The sequence below is a fragment of the Anopheles coluzzii genome, chromosome 3 (assembly GCF_943734685.1).
Source record: "Anopheles coluzzii chromosome 3, AcolN3, whole genome shotgun sequence".
NCBI lineage: Eukaryota > Metazoa > Arthropoda > Insecta > Diptera > Culicidae > Anopheles > Anopheles coluzzii.
The window spans coordinates 59,978,322-60,003,221 of NC_064671.1; the positions used below are offsets into that span (position 1 = coordinate 59,978,322).

At 43.4% G+C, this 24,900-nt stretch overlaps 2 protein-coding genes and 1 non-coding gene across 4 annotated transcripts in view; 1 reads left to right on the forward strand and 2 right to left on the reverse strand.

Annotated features, from left to right (window-relative positions):
* Positions 1-24,900, reverse strand: part of LOC120959474 (Krueppel-like factor luna) — a 145,287-nt gene that overhangs the window by 33,788 nt on the left and 86,599 nt on the right. Inside the window, exon 3 of the mRNA XM_040382892.2 lies at positions 20,721-20,781. Within this exon, the coding sequence (XP_040238826.2) occupies positions 20,721-20,781 (61 nt within the window). The remainder of the gene's footprint in view (positions 1-20,720; positions 20,782-24,900) is intronic.
* On the reverse strand, positions 6,555-6,628 carry Trnan-guu (transfer RNA asparagine (anticodon GUU)). Its single transcript has one exon. It is a non-coding gene; the product is annotated as a tRNA-Asn (tRNA).
* On the forward strand, positions 13,902-17,421 carry LOC120959473 (uncharacterized). 2 transcript variants are annotated; one of them, XM_040382889.2, is made up of 10 exons: positions 13,902-14,014; positions 14,088-14,168; positions 14,240-14,441; positions 14,511-14,654; positions 14,716-14,801; positions 14,879-15,036; positions 15,100-15,557; positions 15,617-15,873; positions 15,935-16,957; positions 17,046-17,421. In XM_040382889.2, exons 1-10 carry the CDS (start codon positions 13,957-13,959, stop codon positions 17,357-17,359), a joined length of 2,781 nt encoding a protein of 926 aa, XP_040238823.2. In that variant the 5' UTR covers positions 13,902-13,956; the 3' UTR covers positions 17,360-17,421. The 2 variants fall into 2 exon arrangements, with proteins under 2 accessions (XP_040238823.2, XP_040238824.2); XM_040382890.2 differs by lacking the exon at positions 13,902-14,014 and having other exon boundaries at positions 14,088-14,178.

Below are 24,900 nucleotides of genomic sequence, written 5' to 3' on the forward strand. Positions count from 1 at the left end.
TCAAATGAGTTCCTCTCACCAGGAGCAACCGATTCGAAGACGGTTTGAAACGGTCGAATTGGAAAGCCGCCACCGAAAGACGGGGCTGTCTCTAAATCTAGTTCAAAACCCCGCCGGACTGTGTACCGTGGCCTTGGTGGCAGGCTACACGGAGAAGTGTGTGTCTTCGAGTTTGCACTTCTGTCTACGACAAGACCATCTCAAGGTGTACTCATGAAGTGTGTGTATGTACACGATGAGGTGGCGAGAGGGCCCCCAAGTGTTACTGCCCCGATGCTAAATGGTACTTTTCATTGGAAGGCATCACACCTAGGGCAAAGCGGGGGGAGGGGTGTCAAGGGTGCAAAATGCAAAAGTGCCTTACGACTACCGGGGGTGGAAGGACGCGCGTACTCGCCGTAACCGCCACGGGTGGTAACCAATAAGAAAGATTATTCTATGAGCAGCAGCGGCAGCAGCATGGTCATAAATGTAATTTAAATTTTATTCGCCTCTATTATTTTTCACCTGCAGAGATTTCGCCGACATGGGCGAAGAAGGGCACAGTGCTGTTCTTGGGCTTCTGCTAAACTGCTGTGTGGATACGTGGGTTGTAGAGGAATGACAGAACATGGAACGTTCCTAATAAACTAGCTTTTTTTTAGCTATTAGGTTAGTACCAGAAGGAATCCCGAGGAGGAATAGTTCCGCGGCCACCTGAGCACTCTCCCTCCGACCTGAACACCTGAGATTGTGCAAAACGGTTCCCTCCGTTCCCACACTGCGTTCCACCCCAAACCGGCCTTGTGGCAACACTTCATCGAAGATCATCAGATTTTTGTACCGAGCACGTCATACCATTCTCCAAGAGGGGACACACACACACCACACTACAAGCGTCGATCACAATCGGTTGTCGAGATTTAGGAGCGCAAACTCACTACCACACACGGTTTGATGGTTGACCATGTGCAACGAATTTGCTTGCCCTCAGCGCAAGTGAACAAGCGTGCAATTGAGAACGAATTGTTTGCCGCAAACTCCTCCGATGGACGAGATGACCAGAAGATATATGGAAGCTTGTTAACAGTGGTTTGCGGGCACCAGGCACACTGTAATTAATTATCGTTGCGCGTTGTTCTTGTGGCGCAGGGTTGCATTGCACACGTGTCTGTATGCATATTTCTGGGGGGTCCTTCTGGCTGGGGGAATAGAAATAGCCGCAAGTTACTGCGCTATGCGCTTCCGCTAGATTTAGTCCGTAGATAGTTTGGTGGTGGAACATTTTTCACCTTTATGGGCTAATCGACGAGATGGTGGATGAATATTGCTTTTATTTATTACTAAGAAAGTTATTTATTTAATTTTGCCATTAGCTCAACATTGGACCAATTGTTTATTGTATCAACTTATGCTACTATGCTGCTTTAAATTGGATGGATCTTATCTGCCTGCAGAAATCTAGCAATAGTAAAGCTCTGGTAGACTGATGAGCCCAGTGGTTTGTAAATTCATACGTAAATTTAAGCAAAACTGTCTGAAAGTTATTTATCGTGAACATTTCATTTCATGTTATTCCATTTCATTTCAATTGTTTGCCAACACTGGTTATACAATATTGATTAAACTTAAACCTAACAAAACTAAAATAACTTCACTAAACTGCGGGTTGGTGCGGAAATTATACAATATAGCTCATTGGAAAGGAATCAAAGGTTTAGGAAAAAGTACTGGTAGGATTTGAAAAGGAACAGAGTAGAAGCAGTTCGGAAAGAGGAAACAGAGAGAATAAAGTCAAACGAGTCATAACATACATTAAAACGACGCAAACAACGTACCAAAGGACCATTGCGGGCAAAGTGCGTACGTCGGAAGGTGGCAACAATATGATTACGAATGAATGTTGCCTTTAGTACCTGAAAACGTTCCAGATAACTCGGAAGTGTAGCAGTAGTGTACCTAAAAGAGCGCAAAAATATTAATTATACACGTAAAATATAGTTGGCCGCGTTCCAGTTTGGAGATCCACACTGCCTGAGATAGACACCAAACTACACAGAAAACTTTTTTTACTGAACTTCAGTAAAATTTTACTGAAATTTTTTTAACTGAAGTTTCAGTAATCCTTTCAGTAAAAAGAATGTTTACTGAATCATTCAGTAATGTCCGGTGCTCACCAAAATGACAGCTCGTTTACTGAAATCCCAGTAAAGCTATTCTCATATTACTGATTTTTCAGTTGTTGGTAGCGATTAAAAAATGACGAAATATTTATTTTAAATTGAGTTTTTATTGATGCGCAGATATTGCCAGTCCCTCAGTTCATATTCATACATGTTTTGTGTTGTTTTATACAGTTTTTATACTGTATTTTGCCGCCGCAAGTGTAGATGGTTCAGAAAGCGCTCACAGACACCACGCAATTTCAGCAAGCACAGTGGATAGTAGCAAACATTTTACACACCAACACGGCTGCCAATTGTTTTAAATTAATCCCGTAAGCCGAAATATCACCTGAAAGCGAAAGGCCATGGGAGTGACAAAATGCTGACAAATTTTTCAAAATGTGAGCTTTTGTCACTTTTTTGAGCTTTTGTCAAAATTTTGTAACCTGGAGCAGCCAGGAAAAAAAGTTGACAAAAAGTGACAAAATTTGACGTTCGTGAAAAAGCGTAAACAAACAGCTATTTGGCGCAGTTGTGACCCATTGTTATGATAATAATGCTAAAATGCATGATTCTAATTGATTTATGTACCTATTTAGTACTTCTTAAACAAAATATCGATGATATTCAGATGTTGGAGCTTTTTGTCGCTCTTGTGCATGTTTTTGATGCGGCCACGAGAAAAGCTCTTTTTTGCAGTTGACAAGCAATTTTGACAAAGTTGAAAATTTTTTCAACATTTTTTCAACTCCGTGGCCACGCGCTATGAACTTTCACCAGGGTGCCTGTAAGCGCCTACTAAATCAACTTTTTGCACATCACGAGCATGTAGGTACCGCATTGTTTTGTTTTGATGTTCTGACTGACAGGTCGATTTGACAGAATGAACTGCTGCATTTTCAGTAATTTGTTTTACTGATATCCAGTGAAACGACTTATTTGACACTTATTTTACTGATTTTCAGTAAAATGCGTATTACTGAAATGAATTCAGTAAATTATTTTGCTGAAAGTCAGTAAAAACATGACATTCATACTGAAAATCAGTAAAATATTCTATTACTGAACCGTTTCAGTAAAAAACTTTACTGAATCAGGATGAGAAAATTTGCTGTGTATACATGCATATTCCAGGATAGGACGGACCAGACTACTATAGAGACTTCAGAAAAGAAACATCCCGTAGATCTTTACACATTTCATTTCATCACCTAACAACGAAAATAAATTTGACATTGCTTTGCTCATTACGCGGTCCGATCATCGTAGATCGGTGGTGTTTAGATCAATCACGATATATTGGAATGATTCTCCTTTTTGTCAATTATGTTCCGATCGAGAACTTTGCGATCTTCTCCAGCTTTCCACTACTCCCTTGAGCTTTTGTATTGCGTACCGTTGCTCGTTTGCCACAATTGCCACCTACAGAATGGTTGGGTGATTTTTCAAAAGTTTCAAACAAATAAAAAAAGCACAAGCTGTCAACCACCACCTTAGCACACACAATTAGGTCACAAATGCTGCACACCATTCTGCAGCATGGAGACTACGAGCATGGGTAGGGGAAACAAAATCAAACATTGTTTCGTCACCAAGCCAGTGCATTGTGACGATGCCCATCCATCCATACATTCATCCATCCACGCCAAACTGGTCGTGGGTTGGCGAACATTTGGGAATGGGGTGAACAAGAACGGGAGCTAGTTGGAAATCATTTCGAATTTTTCAGCACCCTTTCGTCAAACAGTAAAAAGCATTGGTTATGCGTGCCACCACAAGATGCACGAATTGTCCCAAAAAATTGAAGGGCTCTTAGGTTTGTTAATCATTTTTAATGTGCCTCTCCGAATTAATTTTCCTTCTGCCTAGTCACAAACCCTGGCCAGGGCGCGAAAAGTCCCTCGGTTGAGGTATCATTTTTCATTTTACTTTTTTTTTGCGGCATTTTTAGTACTGATGGGAAGCAAACAGACGGAGCAGGTAGGTAGAATTAAGGACGAGCGGAGCATGCAGTGTTGCACATTATTATGTTGGCGCGCATGTTCGTGATCACATTCAAATGCTGCTGTTCCTGCTGCCGTGGCTGCTGATGCTGCTGCTGCTGTTGCTGCTGTCGTGGCTCAGTTCCACGTCTAATGTGCACTCGATCGAGCATCCACTAAACTTTCCCATCGATCGCGTCTTTGGTGGAAGACGCCTGACGCGCTTCGATTCCCTCACAGCGTCCGCGTGCGGCCGGGGTCGTTGTGTCGTGAGCGTTGCATTACACACAGTACATGACCTAAACGGCGGTTCAACCATTAAAGCCAATGTCTGCCATCCTTGGGCATGCCGAAGAGCTAGTGACACTCGTACCGGCTGCACCGAAGGCAGGTTTGGTTGGGAGTAGAGGGCAGAGGGAGCAGTCGACAAGACAATGTCCCCTGCGGTTCGGCAGGGTTTGGATTTCTAGACGGGGGAACAAAAATGCAGAATGGAACAAAAACGAGCGACCAGTTAAACAAAAGCAAAGAAAAGAAGGAGGTAAGGGGGGGGGGGTTAAAAAGGTAAAAATACTCAAAGGAAAATCGTCACTCGCGTTTGGTGTTTGGTGGTGGTGCCGAACATAAGAGGAACATTGTTTTTCTTTCCTGTTTCTGCTTCCTTGCGAGCCCGACCAGCATGGGAGGTAAAAATGCATCGACTAACATGTGCAGCAACAACGATCCAAGGCTGGCAGGTTGAACTAAGTCTCGAACGATTCGGGGGTAGGTTGATGGTGTCCCAATCGGCTGCACGCTGCCTGGCCGTGCAGTTGATCTCGGATTTTTTGGCTCCATTAGTGGGGCAGTTGGTACGAATGTTGGGAAATGGATAGGAATGAGTACATGTATCTTGGATGGTTATTTTGATTTTGATGCTGGTCATGAAGAGGTCATCTTCGTTAACCTGGGATTGTTTACATAATGAGTGTGAGCGTTCTGGAATGCCCGGTTGCGTTAATTGTGGAAGGCATTTACAGCCACGCAATGTTCCTCTCTACGGGAGCGAAATTTTCACAACTAGAAGTTTCACTGTAATGTTAATGATCTTTATCCTGGACATGGCATGATAAAACGAAAGTTAGATGATTAGGTTATTTTTTTATTTATTACTACCAGTGACATCTTTTCATAGTGACGTTACATGACCAGTGTAACCAATTTCGTCATGAATTCGAATGGCAAATACAACCAATTCCAACTTCATAAGGCAAATCGTCTCACAAAGTTTTACTCTTCGAGTGCAGAGCTAAGATAAACACCTTCACATCACAAAACGGTAGCGACATGGATGTAAACTTCGGCAGTTCACCTTCGCCACAACGCAAAACAAAGCAAACCCCGGCACATAAAAGGGAAGGAAGGCTACAACATAACGAATTCGTGATTGAGTTATAAACGAAATTCAATCAAATCAAATCAATCAATTGCAAAACGGTTGGTAACCCCCTTTCTAACGGGTGAACGCTGTCGTCGTGGAACGATGGAGGATTTGTTCTGATCTGTTTGTGTTTTTGCTCGCTTCCATCGCGCGTCAGCGGGTATGTGCATGTGTGTCACATCTGTGACATGCGGGGTGAGAATGTGTCTCCATTGGCAGGACCCAGCAAACGGAGAGCTTTGGATCCTAAAGTAGCAAAACAAGACACTTGTATGAGACCACCCTCGCTTGCTGCGATCTTTGTAACCAAAAGGGATGTTTTTTTGCTTCCATTTTGCTACGTTTTGCAACTGTACAGCGACGTAAAGTGTGTGTATGTGTGATTATCTTTGTCAAAGTTTGCGCTACAATGTTGCACGATGCAATCATTAGCAAACGTTGGGGATTTGGGCAGACCCATAGGGACAGTCACCGTGCTAAAACCGATTACGTGCGCCTCCTACGGTAACTAAGGCCTTGTTAGAAAGGGTTTGCGTTGGCAATAGGTTCGGTTGGCCGTCAGCTGGATAAACACACCTGAATTCATCTAAATTAGATTGCAAAGTGATTGGATGAAAATATGAAATCTTATTTCAATGTTTGATTACTGATTGAATTTTAAAGAGAGTGTCGCAACGAGATAGACATTGTCCTGATGCTCTGAAGTCAAATTTGTTGGTGTTTTGTGTTAAATTGGGCATTGCGTTAACTATGAATTAATAAATAAAAAATGTACTTTTTTGCATTAAAATTAAAATGCTCACTAGTAAAGTAAGTAAAGGTTTTCTCATAATATTCGCATATCAATGTTTTTGTCATTCCAACAAGTCACTGCTAGCAATTTACACTCGCAGTAGAAGTTTTATCTTTGTAGTGTACTAACTCATTTAATACGTGTTATTGATTTCCCGAATAACGCCTGCAGTTGGTTTGTGATTTGAAGAAATTTGCGAGAAAAAAGTGTTACCCCGCCCCCGGGTGGACTCGAACCACCAACCTTTCGGTTAACAGCCGAACGCGCTAACCGATTGCGCCACGAAGGCGTGCTGTAAGATGGCCGCCCGTTAGCAAATTAAAACGTTAGATCGTTAGATGCATGTTCTGATCCGCGTGTGGTTATCTCGCACATTTATGAACCATTTCAACATTTGTTCATTCTATTGTGCAAAGGCATACGTACCAATTTTATATCCCGTGAACGGAGCAATTTAACGACGATTTCCATCGCCAATCCGTTGATACAGGTTTTGGGCAGCGGCAAAAATTAGTCAAGCTAGTGCTTATACCTTTACTGTTTCTCACAAATGAGTCAATTACAGCTATGTTTCGACCCCGTCCGCAATCTTGTCCGTCATCCATTCTTGATTTCCGGTTGCAGTCGTCGTACGTAGGTACGCAAAACATTTCAGCAATCCGTCAGTCTGATCAGTCAGCGAAGGCGCGTCGATGTCGTGACGATGCTTCATGCGGAATGACGGACCTACATATATAGCCCAACCGAGCCGCTACATTCAAAGGATGTGTGTGTGTGTGAGTGGAACGGGCATTGGCGGCGGTGGCTAAATCAAGCAGTATGGATTGTTTGTAGGCTGCGTTTCGGCTTGGCTGAAACCCAAGCCTAATCAGCTGCAAGACGGGGCTGCTCCCCTCGGGTGAGGACTCCAAGCGAGTATAGAGCAGGTGCATATAGACGCTCACAAACTGGCCACGACGCGCAACCTAGGCCACGTTGCGCCTGCCGTTCCAATTCCCGATAGAAAAGAAAGATTAACTCAGACATCTCGGCAGTCGCACAGCAGTCCATCAAACGTCAGGTATCGGGGGCCTGCCACCACCAGCAGCAGCTGCATTATTTAACCGAGGTGCATAATTGCTGCAAAACTGCCTCACCCTCGAACCATCTCCGTCTACCGGAATGCATGCAGCGCGTGTACTTTCTAGTTTTGTCGGCGGATCGTTGAGCGTCGTTCGTGGCGTTGTGTGTGTTTCCTCTGCGGTCCGATTGCCTTGATCGGTCGTTTGTCATATAAACATCAAGTGCCATTTCTTCCGCTCGTGTGGGGTAGTGCGCTTGAGGAGTCGGCACCACCTTCAGGCACACTCAGGACACTACGAGCAATCGAGGGGGAGGAATGGAAAACAAGATAATTTTCGCATCGCAAACGCACCTGATACGGAGAAAACGCTCCAGCAATCGTCTCAAGTGCAAAAGGACGTAGTTGATGCGGTGCAAGGGGAAGGTGGTGAAAGATATCATGAATAAGGAATCTGCGTTTCTCTCGTCTGGTTTTAGGTGACGAATTAAGGCACCCTTTCTTGGGGAAGTGCGAACTGTCTTTGACTGTGATCGAAACGCAACGAAACTAATTAAAATTGATAAGTCTGATAGTAACTCGTGAATGAGATCGCGCTTACATTGTAATGAACACCTTGTTAAGGTGCTGATTGGGTTGATGAGGTACGTTTGAATTTGGTAATCATCTAAGATTGCTAAAATGGGACTGTAAGTCATGATTGAAATGTTAATATACGAGATACTGTGACACATGAAATCTTTAACGCAACTGCTGACATGCAATACTCGGCTTAGCATGATTACAATCAGTTGCATAATAAAGTTAACATATTAGTGTAATATACACATGTGCTGTTCTTGCAAGATATATTTTTCAACATTTGTCTTTCAAGTAATGTCAGTCACATTTTATCACCATTGGAAATGTTTGTCCGTCAATTGTTATAAAAAGCTCTATTATGAATATGGGTGTTTAAATTATCTTAAAATACATATCTAGTATCTTTTTGTGGCTTAAACCCTGATTTTCATCATTGAATCATTGATAAACTTTAAAAAAACTAACTAATAACAAATATACTAACTTGACAAAATTGAACGCACCTAAGAAGTTAACGTTTTACATAGCATATACGATCGTCATTCCTCGGTAATTATTATTTCGTTGCTTTAAAAAACAGCATTTATGTTGCAAAATATATTTCAAAAAAACCTTAGTTGTTTCCATAGAAGATTATTTCAGATAAAAAGATATATAATTATTCCATTGTCGGTCTTATCCATCATTGTCAGGATAATGGAAATAACAATACCCTCTTCATATCGTTGGTACGGACCCACTACTAACAAAGGCAAACGAAACAAGTGCCCTTAACAAACGCAAGAGCGGAAGTGGACAAATAAAAACATGCCACCAGAAGCAGCACAAAACAACACGATCCAACACACAGTCCTGCTCGCCCGACGGTACAAATATCTTTAAGCAGTTATTAATTTTCTCACACTTGCAGAAATACTTTTTCCACCTTTTTCCTTCTCGAACCGCGCGCGCAAAACGTGTTAAAAGTGTTTCACTCCTTCACGAACGTTCCAAGTGTGATGCTGGCAGAAGACGGTCCGGTTTTAATGTTTATTTTTCACTCCAAAGTGCATGTTTGCTTGCAACGGTTAGAAAAATGCTTTCGCGCCTCAGCAGCGCTTGGTGCTGACCAAGGAGATGCACGGCGTGAGGCGGGTGAGATTGTTAACGACAAGTGTAGAGCGGTAGGAGGTGGTAATGGGTGCAAAAATTAATTTATGCGACAAATGACTCCATCGCCTCATGGCTTCGTGTGTTTGACTGTGTGTGTCATCGGCCGGTGTGGTGAAGGAAAATGCCTCGGATGGCTCGCGAAGCCAAAGTGGTCAACGAGAGTAGCTGCAGATAAATGATCGTTCGGTGTTCCGAAGCATTTCCATGGTAGGATTGGCGGTGGCAGAAGTTCGAGGAATCAAGTAATCGCCCTCCGGAATCTGTGTGACGTGTCAGTGTCCGAGACGGCAAACGGACAGGCGTCGCCATTGCAATCTTACCACCGGTCTACTACACCTTCTCGCCGAGCGTCGATTTGTCGCGCACGATAACGAGGGATGACTTTAATTAGTTATGTTTGTCACGAAAACGAAGAAGGGAAGAAGTGGAAAGCGTCTATCCGTGGAGTACTAACCTGACCACTACTACAGGGGATCAGCACAGGCCGTACGAGGAACGTAAGGTGTTAACTAGTGAGCTTTTTTGCGATTAGGGGTTTAGGTACTTGTTTTCGGGGAACACAAGCAAAGTTGCTTGGGGTGCTGTGTTGCGGCGCGACGGCAGCTTCAACCGGATTGGACATCAAATACCAATTAGCGTGTGACTTAACAACATATTGGCGGGAATTGTCCAGCCGCGTTGGAACACATACACGATGATGAATCTCTTCTGTAGGGTGTACTAATCTACTTGCAGTTGCTACCGTTTCGATGCTACGCTAACCGTATGCAACGCGTGGACACACAGAGACAGGCACGCACAGCAAAATGAAGGCGAAGCTATGCAATGGCATTTTCTCACTCACAGCTGACGTCTTCAAATTCAACTTTCTCACTTGACGTGCGCACGGGGTTCACTACACTACTGGGTGCTTGATATGAAGCATTTAGTTTTTGAGTCAATCATCTGTGTGCGCTCGAATGCTCGTTCGGTTTTCGCAAGATCTTTTGCCTATTCGCGTACCTTAATTGGTTCAATCAGTTACCGGGAAGTGTGGAAGCGTACTGCAGTTCTCGGAAACAGTGAGGCTGTGGAGCCGGTGGTGATTTGTTAATTTGAAAATGAACTTACGTCGCCGCTCGTTATGTTTTGCTGTCACTTCATACCTTTCATTGGTTGTCTCTGTCATTTAGTGAGTGGGATTACGATGCATTAGGCATGGTTTTAAGGCTATATATGAGGGCAGGGAGTGATTTGAACAGGTGTTTTAAAGATATTTTTTTAGGTTGAATTGTGTTACTTCATCAACTTCTACAGAGGAGGTCGTTCATTGGGAAGTTCAAAATATGATCCTTTGTAGATAATTGTAATGATCGTACTATATCAAACGATACGTTCCAGTATCCAATCCAGACTATTTGCATGTAATTTATCTCTATGTATCATCTATGTTTCCCTGTCTTGCACGCGAATACCTTTAAAAAATCAAGATCAGAGCCTGCTAAACCTGGTGCTATATGTTATCGCTGCCCGATATATTAATCATAATCAGCAGATCAAGTTAGACTTGTTTTTTCACGCTCTCAACCCATACGCAACACGGCAGCATCTAGTTATAACCAGTATTCATACATTTGGAGAGTGTCGGTGCACGACCAACCCAAGGTTGTGGACGATATGAGCAAAAGATACATAGTATACACACCTTCACTTTGGCCAAAGCGACTCATCAGCTCACCGAGCCTAATCTAATCGAAGTTTAATGTGCATGAAAACTTAATTAGTTACTCAGCAAAATCCTGCCTGCGATATGTTGAACAGAGCAGAAGAGTTTTTGCAGCCTTGGTAAACCTTGCTGGATTGTAATTAATGGAATAGATAGAGGGTTGTTTAAATGTTGCACAAAAAGCATACAATGATTTGAAGGCTCAGTGAAGAAAATTAAAACCGTAATACAGGGTTTTCGAGGATTATATAGACATGTTCAGCGAGTTGTAGATTCGTTCAGGCATATAATAGACTCTTTCAGCGAGATATAGAATTGTTCGGATGTAGGTGTAGACATGTTCGGTTATACTGTAGAGCTGTCACTTTCGTACCCCTTGGACTGCAAGTTGGATCATTCTCATCAGAAGGTAAACAAACGGTTTTCGAAAAAATATGCTTTTTTCAACTAATTTATGCATTAAACAGCTTGGAGAATGATTATTAGCTACTTTTAGGACTTTTAAGAATGAAAAATTGAACCCTGCGGCACAGTGTGTAAACAAAACAAATGACAGCTCTACAGAATCGCTGAACATGTCTACACCTACATCCGAACAATTCTATATCTCGCTGAAAGAGTCTATTATATGCCTAAACGAATCTACAACTCGCTGAACATGTCTATATAATGCTCGAAAACCCTGTAAGGGCAGAAACGTTGGTGTGCACCAGCGTGGTATGAAAACTGTAAACAAGCGCCAATAAAAACGACGGCGACAGGAACAATTTTCCCGTGACATGAATCTTCACTTGGACATCAATATTGCAGCTATCTGCGTTGTCTAATGAAATTACGATTCAATGCAGGTTTCTTTGCCGCCCTAGTACGATTCGATCCGGACCGGACGCAGGCTGTCAAATAAAGTTGCTACGAAGATGTGAAATGTGTGCGCTCTGTTTTATCTTTCATTCCATCTTGGGAGCAATTCTTGCAAAAGAACTCCTAGTAGGAAGCGACATGTCATGAATCGTCAATCAAGTGCGTATCAATCGGGGCAGCTACAGGGGCAGGAAGCAATCGATTTTGAGAACGATGTGAGACAGTACTTTGTGCTGTCTTTTCTTTCCTACCAGGGCGGTAGCGATCAACCAGCATCATTTCATCCAGTAAACGATCGTACATGGAACATTGTCATACTAACTAAAGAACGAATTTTTATTATTGCTTTTACATCGGCTAGAATTGCTGTAAGTACGCCAGAAACATCTTGTTGTACTCTCTTCGTGGAGAAGTTGTTGTATTTGTTTGTAAAAAAAAAACAAATCACATTTACTGTGTAACGTGTTTCGAATGGAGATCAATTACCTGGTACACTGGCACAGAGTGAACTTTCATCCGAACCAGATGGAATGGACGACATTAGATCGTTTTGTGTTTCTGTTCATGTTTGCAGTGTGAATCTGAGCAGCAACATTGGCGAATTGTCAAAGTGTCGTCCGTCCGATCCAATCATACCCGACTTGTAGAGTGACCAAGAATTGCCCAAGGGAAGTAGCACCGTTTTAGATGTTGTTTTTGTCAAACCAACGCGACCGTCGTCGTCGTCGTCGTCGTCGTCGGTGGTGGTGCCCGTTTGGTTCATATCATAATGTTGCGACAAATTGTCGCATTCATTCGCATACCTTCGCGATCAAAGCAAAGTCGCCTTTTCCTTTCACCTGCCAGGTCACCGATTCAAGTCCGCTCTAGTCCGCCGAGGGACACCGACACAGTGGCGTCTGCGACGTGCCTTCGACTCTGCGCGGCTGCTGTTCGCGGTGCAACCAATGATTGATCTTAGGTGCGGACAGATCAGCCTGATCTTCCAGCGGTAAAGAAAGAGTGTGCTGCACCCGCCAGTAGCAAGGATTCCATCCGCGGAGGATGAAATGGAGAGATGTCGTGGTCGCGGCCTACTTGTCATTTCAATTTACCGCTACCATCGAATAATGGCACTTGCGCTAAATGTACGCCGGCACGCACTGACGCGCCGCACGCATGAGAGCATGTGCGAGCTTGAGCTGGTGAGGGGACGGTTGCTTCCTTTCCTTCCACATATGCCTGTCGCGACTGTAATGCATTTTCCTCCAGGGGCTGCAATGTGAGGCGCAGCCATAGCAAACCTTAGCTTGTTTCGTTGCGTGTGGATTAGATTAGCTCGATGAACCCATCGTACGAGCATTTTATAATGGGGCGGGGGGTATGGAATGAAGTTGGAATGAAAAATCCGGAACGAAATGAAATGAGGGAAAAAACGGAAATTAAACGCTACACGGCGATCAACCTATTAGCGGCAACCAGTGACTGGTTCAGGCGTCGTACTTCGGTTCATTTAAAGGAGATCTGGAATTGACCATCGACAAGAGTGTACATGAACGAGTTGTATCTCATTTCGATTACTTGACTCAGATTATGGTCCTTAATAAAAAGGTGATGTTTAATAAATTGCTAAATCCTAGGAAATAATTAGTATGTGATCTTAGAAGCAATACGATTAAGTATTCATATGACATTTGTACGACAAATATATGTTGGCTTGAAAGTAAAGTAACTTGTTCTACCAACTAAATGAACAAAATATTATCGGTACAAAACAGCAATGATGAAAATAAGCAACGGTTTTTCCACAATTTCACCTACTACTACAAACAATAAAATGACCATTAAGATCACGTTGTGTTTAGGTGGCAGTATGTGTGCTAACGGATGCTACAGACTATTCCCTACCAATTATTAAACACGTTAATTCCATCGTGACTCGAAACACCATCGATATGCAAAAATGGAAACATTCACACAGTGCCTTGCTAAATGCACAATCGTACGATTACAATGCACATCGACGATGATTAAATGCAGCATACGGTATTCACTGAACTGTAAACAAAACCAGTTACATGCGACCTTGGAGATCTTGCTCGAGCTGGGATTTTCTAACCAGATTGAGGCTTATATTTGTTTACATTGTCGGAAAGAAGGAGAGTAATGGTTGATAGTTGATAGTTTGAAAGTATTTGTGAGGTTGCATGTGATGGCCTATCTGAGCTGTAATAAGGCTAGAGTAAGCTACTAGTTGCAATTCAGCAGTGCTAGGAGGATGGTGTCTCGGTCGGTATTGTTTGCGGTGTTATCGCTTCTTTGCAACGGCATTGATGGTAAGAGCAGTACGTTATATCAGAGCAAATCGTATTAAATATGGTTTTGTTGTATTTTTCCATCTTCTGATAGCTTTCCACAACCTGTTCCCAATCGACATTGGTTTAAGCGAAGAAGATCCTTTTTTAACCACTGAAAGGGAAGAGTTTGATGGTATGTCGTGGTAGGATGCATTCAAAAATTGAATTGTATCGTCAGAACTTACAAAAGATGAATGATTGCAGATTGCCATCTACGTTACATGCGATATGGAAAAGATGAATTAGATATCCCCGAACCGCTTCGGGCCTATGAAGAGCCTCGTGATTACAGCCATATTGCTACCATTGGAAGGAGACGGAACGGAGGCACGATCGATTGGACATGCATGGGTGCACTGATATGGGACAGCGTTGTGATTACTTCAGCTCAATGCACAGACGAAGGGTTGTGTTTTGTTTGTAATTTTGTTTTCTGCGTATGACAAAATCGTGTAATTTTTGCTAACAATTTTAGGAACGGAATACCAAGTGTCGTTCGACTAGGAGGAACCAAATACGTGCAGGTGATAAATATCAAGGAAGTTATACGACATCCTGACTTTTTGCCTAGCAATGGTCAAAATGATATCGCTCTGCTTCAGTTGGACAGGAAAATCATGTAAGATAAAGTGTATTACTGTGAGAAAGGGTACTTTCATGATACAATTACTATTAACCAGAATCAACGAAACAGCTGTACCAACATGCCTTTGGCTGTTTGACGGGGTACCTTTTCAGAAGCTTGACTCTATTGGACGTACAGCTGGTGAGTGAAAAAACCAGAAAAAAAACTTCAACTTCAGAAAAAAACCTTCAGATAATATCTTGTATTTACTATTATAGCAAGTAGAAGGCAACAAACACCTGAATTCGTAACCGAGGAGATGACCACAGTGAATGTGAAAAGTGAAGACTGCTTTGCACCAATGACACGCAATCAGGGACTTCCAGAGTCACAGCTTTGCATGGAAACATTAAAACAAAATGCAGACAACTGCCAGGTACGAAAACTACGATGTACATTTGGATAAAACTGTTGTTGACCATTTCATCTTGTTTTACAGGATATACCAGAAGGCAATCCTTTACAAGCCCGGCTGCTGCATAATTTTCAAACCAGCCCCTTTTTGATTGGACTAGTGACTTCCAGCTTTACTTCTGGCTCTTGTAATCGTCGACGAGGATATACGAAGATCGGATCCCATCGTGACTGGCTGATGCAGGTGTTGCTAGAGCGAAATGTATCTGTAACTCCGGAAGATTTCTTTCCGGTAGTTTGCGCCAATCGTTTCCGCGGATTACGGCCACGAGCAGATGAACTGGTGTTGGAACGGAACGGAGATATCCCAGTAAATAGTATACAGGTGGAATTTGTCCGTGACAGAGACTTGCAGTATATAGTGCAGTTTAGATGGCCATCGGATGCTAAAAATGTGCCTCAAATAAATTGTGCCGGTACGTTCGTTGATCAGCAAACGGTTCTAACACTGGCAGAATGTGTCATCGCTACTACACCGGAAGGGTAAGATTAACCGAACAATATTTTAAAAGGCACAAATATCACCTCTTACTCTATTTCAGAGTTCAACCAACAGATGTAGTTCAGGTTTCGCGGTTTAGAAATACGTCATACCCTATTAAATCTATTACTGTGCATCCTCATTATGTTAAAAGCTCTCAGAAAAACAATATTGCAGTGGTCAAATTGCAATCTCGTCAAGATGTAGTTCCAGCATGTGTGTGGACGCACAGGATCCTACCGGACAGTAGAGTTGACTTGACTGGGGCTGGAATGAGCACTTTAAACAACTTTCAAGAATCCATCTTCGTAGAGGACGGTAATTATAGTTATATTTCAGTAATTTCTTTTATTCGATCAAATCGCAAATTTCTTACCAGACCTCACCAATGCCTTCGTACAACCTGCCATGGATCACTATCCCTGGGCGAACTGCTCAACCGAGTTGGGGCAGCTGGTGGGTGGCAATCGTTCATTGGATGGTTTGACAAAAAACGAACACCTATGTTTCCGCAGCGATCAATGGATAGTACCGGGTGTATGCGAGGATGTTCCTGGAGCACCAGTACTGCGTTACATAAATCGTGCTGGTGCCTTCTTTAAGTACGTATACGCGTTGACCGTTGCAGGACAGACTTGTGGCCATGGAATACCGACAATCGCTGTACAACTAGCCCCGCACGCCGCCTGGTTGCGATCCGTTATTCTCGACAAAAGTAACTCTGGTGGGCAGAAAGCTTCAGAATCAGTGATTGTAATCAATCCGGATCTGAAACGAAGTGATGAATGCAGCAATGGGGATGGTACAATGGGTATTTGCGTACCGTATGCAATGTGCCTTAGCACTAAGGAACGCTTGCGTAAAGGTGAACGAGTGACACTTTGTACGGACGGTACGGTCGTTTGCTGTCCTTGGGGTGATATTGCGAGAAATTCTGGCGGTGATCTAATTCGCACCGAGCTCGACAGCTGTGAAAATCGTTATCATTCGTTACGTCGTCAACGCTATTCGGGATTTAGTCAAAACGAGTCCCTGTACAGCAATCTACCCCATGTAGCCGAAGTCGGTTGGCCTCAGAACAATGGAGGGATAGCGTTTGAGTGTTTTGGATATCTAATCACCTCCAGTATAATAGTGACGAGTGCCCGTTGTTTGGAAACGTACTCCTACAAACCGGTAGTGGCACGAATTGGATCAGTGCAAGCCGCTGACTCATCGAACTACATTATCCAAACTATTCGTCGGGTTCGTGTCCATGACGACTACGACTCGCAAACTGGTGCCAACAACATAGGGCTGCTAATTCTTGCAGCGCCGATAGAAATTAATGAATATCATTTCCCAGGATGTTTATATCGGAATAACACACATCTACCTACGCGACAGTTTGCTATAAGCAATGGTAAGTAATTAGCGAAGTATTCGCTGTAGTTATGTAAAGCAATTACATTAAATATAACATTCAAATACTATGATACCTTCCGATATAGATCGAGATGCAACATTTTTCTTGAAAGTATCGCCTATTTATCAGAGCGAGTGTCAGCAGCGTTTGACAGTGCCGCTCGTTTCTGGGCAGATGTGTCTACTGAAAGCTCAACCGGAAGGAGTGTACAATCCAAGAAATAAGTGCCTTAGAACTGGCGATGTGATGGTGTGGGAGCATCGCACTGAGGAAGAGGACGTGATGGACGTCGTGTATTTGGTAGGTCTTTTTAGCCATGGTGGTTGTAATGTGGAAAATGTACAGATTGGAACACGAATTTCATCCTACTATGATTGGATAATAGCGAATGGTAAATAGTGAAATGATCAAGTTTGTAAACAATAAATCGAAGTACTCAAACTTCCGATGTACTATTTCAACATCATGCATAAGAATCTCCTCCCCCGTCCGAATATCGCTCGCCCCTTCCACCTGGCATTTGTGAATCACTCTCGTCGGGAACCGACCTAGTATCTGCAAAGATCAAGCAAACGGTTATGTAGCTTTCAACGCCTCTAACCACATTCAGCAAGGACGACGTTCTCGGTTTAACGACCAAATCAGCACTCCATCGTCGGCCGGTTCGATTCGATGATTAGATGCTTGTCTCAATTCACATACGAGCGATGAGGAAAGCGAGAAAAACACTCCCCTTTCCTCTCTGTCCCTATCCCTTCCTCTCTTCCTAGCAAGCAATGCACCACAACTCCTGGTCAGATGACCAGCGGGGTGTACCTTTCACGAATGGTCTATGGAGGTGCAGTGGCGCATCGCCAATGAGGCGAGGAAGACGATGCGTATCGTGTGTGTGTGTGTGCTGTCCCGTATCGTTGACAGCATCTCGCGCATCAATTATTCGCCTTAAGCGCGCATTAAGTATCGCTTGTGGATCCCCCCCGGTTAGTCGGATAATTTCTCCAGCCTTTGCTCGTTCAGGTAGCCGCAACCTGCCGCTACCAGCCCTCAACTACGTTGCCCACCGTATGGAACGCGCGCCGTTTGTGATCGCGGCACCATGATAAGCGTTCGTCGAGGAGGATCTTGCGCTCGACGTTTGACGCATTTTGTGCAAAAAAAAGGAAAACGAACTTAAAACTCGCTAAAACGAAAAAAACGCATCGCACAGTGGCCAATCATCGAGCGCGTGCGCTAGATTGGTGGCGCATCTCATGGTCTTTTGGGCCCATGTCACAACAGCTGCTATAGCCCACTCGCTGTTTGTCGCTTGAGTCGGCTGAAGGACAAAGACACTGGAGTCCAGCTAGAAGCGAAGAAGTAGTGTTTATGGGAGTTCACAGAGATGGCTTATCGTTGATAAGATCGAGTGGTATGAGCTCGCGCGTTGGGTACACACGAGTTGAGCATAACTTTTTTTTTCGCCTTGCAACAGGCTAGTATCCCTTGTGGGGACACATTGCATTTTTATCAAGGGCTGTTATCTATTTTGACCATCATAAGTGAAAGGTTTGGCTATTGCAGAGGAAAAGTGGTAGAGGTGCTAAATTAAGCATCTTGTTTGAATTGAATTGAAAATGCAAAGTACTGGTTGGCCGTTTAATGTGTCAATTTTTCACAATGAACCTGGAACCCTTTGCCTGATAAACAGGTGCGAGTGTGCTTAGGATTGAGTCTTCATCTCTTTAAGGAATAGCAGCATGCCAAGATAGAAAATATCTAGAAGACACTATGAAATATCTAGAAGACAGTATTGTTAGTGCTGTTGAATATGCTGTTGAAACTGTAGCAAAAATTATGCATGGTAGTTTTGGTAAGTATTATTCATATCTATTTTATTACCAAATGTTTGCCTTACAGAGAAAATACGGCTTGGCTATTGTTTTTATGAATAAAATAACAACATAACTAACGTATGAAAAATATGAAGGTTTGATTGTATTGCACTGCAACATTAATCCGAATGCAATAATGAAATGAATAATGAAACATATAATAGCATTTCTCCGAAGAAAAATAAAAGCTATCCTGTTCCTCTGAATTTAAATCGAAGGTGCTTTAACCCTTTGACAGTCCCACAATTTAAAAAAAATGCACAAACCCATTATGAAGTAATGACAGAAAGTTACGAAAAGAAAATAATGTTGGCCCATTCTGCAAACCGTTGCTTTACACAAAAGATGATGTGCAAAATGTGTCATTATCATTGTTTTAACTCCCTCCCCCTTCCCTCACGCGACGATTAAATAGAAACGGAGAACAAAAACACAGCCCGAGTCGCACTCGGCCAAACAGCTGAACGGGTTAATATTAAGATTCGAATTCCTAAACGGCAAAATAAGGCTGAACAACGGCTTTAGAGTCTCTTATTACTCTGTCTGACTATATGGAGCTGTTAACATTGTTCGTTCCTAATTCAACTGAAAAATTCGCAAAATCACCAATTTAACAGCATCTTTTGTAGGACGTTTTTAACCAGAAAGCACATTGTTACAGACAGAGCGAAAGAAAATACACCATAGCTGTTGCTCTCTCATTCTCTCTCCTGCTTTAAACTTGCGGCCTTTTGCATCCCCGCTCTAACGCAGTCGACTGTTATAAGGTTCTGCCGCAGACCGTTTGGAAGGGATGCTAAAAATAGAACACAAAAGCGACGAAGGGAAAAGTGCGTAGCATGACAGCATGCGCACTCGCAGTATCGGTGTTTGGTGTGTGCGTGAATGAGATGGAAGACTATTTTTATACATCGCTAGAACTCGGTTGAAGTTAGCGTGGTATATAATAGCAAACAGCATGCAGAAGTTTCTCGGAGGTGTGTGTCTTCGTATGTGATGGCACGATAACTGAACATTGATCGCCAAAAACAGTTTAGTTTGCAGATCTGTCCAGTGGCATGCGTCACAACTCTAATGGTAGTCTTTCTTCTGTGTCATCGGTGATCTCTCGCTGCACGGCGACGGGCCGTACGCACGATTGATGTCATCTGTGACACGAGATTCTACCGCCATACGAAATTAGTTGAAATTGTAATTATACAAGTTAGCTTAGCTTCGGATTAAAATTACATTGTTCAGAACGCTTCCATATCACTCGGGCACTGCCGAGCAGTTGGCCCATTCTTTTTGCAATCCATCACATTGCGCTTTTTTATTATATCTATCTGTTTTACATAAACATTGTATTTAAAATACGTTTTAGAAAGCAGTGTAGTTATACAGATTTCTATTTAAACCATTATTTAGCAAGGAAATAAACATATAAATATTTGTTGATCTGGCCGTGTATTCGTAATAAATAGAATAAAAAAAGATAAATTGGCGCTTTGGAAAAGCCAATTGATTATTGATTGATTAGCCTTATTAGCCACTGATAGACTCAGTGTATGGATTTAACACAATAACTAACAATCTGTAACTTTTGAATTGTAAATAATCATATTCCACCAATTGATGAGCAATGCAAGGGAAGATTGAAAAGGCTTCTATGAATTTAATGAGCTTTTTTATTGTTTGTAAAGAGGATTCCATGTTTTCTACAAACATAAACATTATATGTGAACAAATTTAAAGATTTAGTTGGTACAATTGACGCTTTCTTAATCGACAACTTAATTGTTGGAAAAAAAGTTTAAGAAAAATTGTGCATGACTCTTAAGAGTCGTAGGGAAAGAGACAAACAGACAAAAACGTGACCAGGCGAATGTGAATCGTGCGTGCAGACTTACCTTTTGGCGGGGAGCGAACGCTGAGATCGACGGGCTCTAGCTGGACTGGTGGGCCCTCTGCCTGTTGGGGGGAGAAAAAGTGGTAGTTTAGACAACGTTTGCATTGCATTAATTGTACTGAACAGGGTCGCGTGAATTTGCATCCACGGAATAGGCGTGTGAATTAACATGATGTTTTTAATACGAATTTGTGCAATTGTCTTCCCCGCAAATCAATCATTGCATTTTCTAGATGCATATTGACACACCCAGTTGACAAGTTCTCAGACACTGCTCTTGCGCTGCTTACAGATTCCTTCGTCTCATATTCCAGACGCAACGTTGACTTGAAGTTCACCTCAACCGTTCGCAACGGTTCGTAACGGTGCGTGGGAACAACCCAATTATCGAGCACTTTTCCATCGCGACCCTATCTCGCGTTCCACAAAAATCTCGCCGTTTTCAGACTGTTCGTGCTGTCTGGGGGCCCACGAAACGGACCTCAGAATCGATCGATGGTCTGACGGTAAGCGGGAGGCTTAGCTAAACACACATATATGTGTGGACCATCGTTACAGGTCCCATGGATTGGCGGAGTGAAGTGAACACTAATCTAGGGAAGGAGGAAAACTGGATACATCGCGGCTCCCGGGACGTAACCGTTCGTACAGTTCGTTCAGTTCATCCTCTCTCTGTACAGCGCGGGGTAGAAGGGTTTAGCTGAGACTAACGGGGGCTCAAGTTCGTCACATCGGGGGGATTTTTTTTCTTTTTCGAGTTCTTTACATTCTGGTTCACACGAATTGAGGCGGCGCTAAGTGAGCCGGGCCAGGTCAGACGCAGGATCCGGACCTGCCCCATCATCGCGTGAGGACGCCCAGAAAGCTTCCACATTGGGTAATGTGTAAGTAGCAAAAGTAACCTTTTCTCAAGACGACAACACACAGGGATGGGCTCTTATGGGCTACTTTTTAGCCCACACCCCACCACGCCCCAGTGATCTGGCAGAAATGATTCTCCGCCCCACACTTTGGACGGCATTTCGAGCTCACCGTGTAGGGCGTTGTATGATGCCACGATCCTCTCAAATGCTCTTACTTTAGGCCAGCAGAGAATGACGCCGTACAATAAATGGTCCCATGATCAAGCTTCCGCCTTCGATTCCACCTTCCCTTTTTAGACGGTGCGCAAGCATGCGACTCCGTCACGGCATTCGTGTGGAGAACATCTTCCAAAATGTGTTTGTGTGTAGAAAACGAATCTTGTGCAACTCCTCGCAGCACTGTTCCATGGCGCTCGTTCGTCACCTCGATCCGCAGCACCACCACCATTACCGATCGCTAGGAAAAGGGTTTGATCTAGGTCTAGCCCACCACCGATCACCCAGTCTGCCCGAGGTGTAGAGAATGGTGAACTTGCAAGCCAGCCTTGTGCCCTTTCAAAAAGTCCCTCCCCGTTACGCTCCCCGGATCCGGGTTGGGTTCGGGCGTTTTTTGTGTTGTAGTGCTCCCAATCTTTTGAATGACGTCGCTCGTCGGAGAGAAGATCACCCCCCTCCTCCACCGCCACCATTACCACCACCGTTGCATACTACCGTTGAATTTGAACTTAAATCGCATTTTAGCATCTATTACATAAAGAAAAAAGAACACAGCCGCAGTGTCTACTAATAATAATAATAATAACGGATGGCGAAAAAGGATGGCGCGGCACGAAGATCGAACGAATGCGAGGGTGCGATCCGTTTTGGGCTGCCTGGGTGTAGCACGGCGCAATGGGACCAGGGGGGGGGGGGGGGGAGGGGTCATGTGCTGGGAGGGGAATTGAAATATCGTGTTGGACGAGCGTGGGAGAATTATTTACCGGCTCATTTATGAGCTCTTGCCCAGCATCTCCACCCCGAAGACGCGGGCGCCCGGAATCATGCGATCATGCGCTTCACGGTGGATGCTTCTTCCACGATCGATCTTTTTCACGCTTCATGCTTCTCTTTCCGCTGCGCGCTCGTTTGCGGCTGTGTCTCTGTGGCTCTCTTTTTGCCATCCACGCTGAAGCGCACCTTTTGCGACGCTCCAAAACCCGAGCATCGCGCGCAGTGGAAAGTCGAACCCCGCGTGTGCCCGGGTAGTACTGTTTGTTTAGGAGCCGTGCATCCTTCCTCTTGCTTGTCTGCCATGACTCCCGCCTTAGCCGTACTATCGGCATGCAGTTTGCACCGATGCACCTTTCGATTGCAATCGCTGAATGCAACGACGGGCGTGATCGAATGTACAGCTGATTGCATTTGTTCGGAGGAGGAATTGGTTCGGTAGGGGTAGAGGTGAATTTTAGGATGCATGTGCAATCGCACTCGGCTGAGGCGTTGGCCCGCTGGGAAGTTGCATCGATTGTGTGCGTGTGTGAGTGTGTGTGTATGTGTTGGTATGTATTTGCCCATTTGTGAGATAATGAAGGGAACATGAGTTTGGTTTGATGAGCCCATTCTACTATTTTGTCCGTGTTGCTAGTGGAGTCTGGAGTTTTCTTTTCTTTTAGAAAGGCACAACATTTGGATGGAGAATCGCGATGCGCGATTCATTAGTGATTGTGGGCATGGTACAAGCGTATCGGCAGAAAAGGTCGAAGGGCATTTGGAAATCGGTTGCGCATCCTGTTGTTCGGTATCGATCAGGTTTGTTGTGTTTTTGTTACTGTGGGAAAATTTGGTTTGTCGAGAGAATGTGAACAATATCATTTTGAAAGGAAATCGTCACAATAATACTTGGAGAATATGTTATGAAATAATAAAAAGCTTTATTTTCTAACAGCGAATATATCGTCATAGACTCAACTGAACAAATGTGTTAGTATTAAATTGTTGTACAACTTTAGCTACTCTTTCTGTAACAAATGAATATCACTTTTACGAACTTCGCGAGTAACTGTCCACTCTCCCGGATGAAGTATGTTAATTGCTTGTGTCGCCGTGCAACATAAGACAGTGTCCCTAAGTGTAGGAAGCTTACGATTAGTCCCCTCGGGCAGATGCGCTACCGAGGAACTGTAAACGTAGAGAGAGAAAGAAAAAAAAAAAAGAGAGACTGTTTTCTACAAAACAGTCTGCAAACTTCGTGCCATAAAGAAAACATTTGAATCCCCCACTCAAGTGCGCTAGATGGTCCGGTACGATTCATCATTAGCCGTGACTTTTACTACAGTTTGTACGGCCGCCAGGTTTACGCCGAAGATGAAGCTCACGTGTGCAAAAGTGTGCGCGAGTGGCCGCCGTGGACCACCCAGCCAGGAGTCTGAGATATAAAGGGAGCGCACCTTTCTTGGCGGTAGGATTTGGTTTCATATTGTGCTTTGGCAGGGGTGGTTTCTTTTCAAATCCATTGTGATGTGAACCGGTGTTCGATATCTGCACAAAGATATGCATACATCTTTACCCGAAAAAGGAAACGGTCTGCGCTGAAGCTCGCACAAAACCGCCAGCTCTTTTGCGAGGAGTGCTTTGAATCCGTCCATAGGAGACACCGATTCAAGGTGGGAAAAAACGCCACTGAATGGCCAAGGCGCAGCGGTTGTGATAAAATTGGCTGGCATTTGTTTTTGGTGGACAAAATGATATACATAAGAAGAATGTGCCATGGGGCATGTGCGTTAGGTTTGGCGCCGTTTTCGACAGGGGCTAGACAAGAGACAGCAAATGGATATGCCTGAATGGTTGCCATCGCGGGTTTTGGTTGGTGAGATTAGAGTTGTATTTTATCTTCTCTTGATAACATGATGACACAATTGGGGCGATAAGTGGGACGCTTAACACAAATGAAATGAAACTAGATCTTTTTTTTTTTTTGTTGCTCAAGATGGGTAGAATTAATCGAAAAATGTGCTTGTATGATTGTTTTCTCGGTATTGTGATATAACATTTCTTCTTCGTATATTCGTTATTGACTGTATTGAAATATCATATGATAATTATGATCATTTTTGATCTCAAAATCAGCCGACACATGATTAAAACAAAGAACTTTTCACCGATAAAATAACGAGCAAGTCGTACATCAACAGTAACGCTTTGTATAAGAGATTGTTAAAAAAAGTGATTTGAGCTTATAATTTATTTCCCATCTCAGCATATTGCCAAAATTCACCTAAACTACACTTTACTTGTTATGCCAACGTTCTTCATTCATCGCCGTTGGCACGTCGAATTAAG

Coding starts and splice junctions, on each gene's coding strand:
- LOC120959473 (XM_040382889.2), top strand. CDS start 13,957: ATGGTGTCTCGGTCGGTATTGTTTGCGGTGTTATCGCTTCTTTGCAAC. Junction 14,015..14,087: donor TCTTTGCAACGGCATTGATG/GTAAGAGCAGTA, acceptor ATCTTCTGATAG/CTTTCCACAACCTGTTCCCA. Junction 14,442..14,510: donor GCTCAATGCACAGACGAAGG/GTTGTGTTTTGT, acceptor TAACAATTTTAG/GAACGGAATACCAAGTGTCG.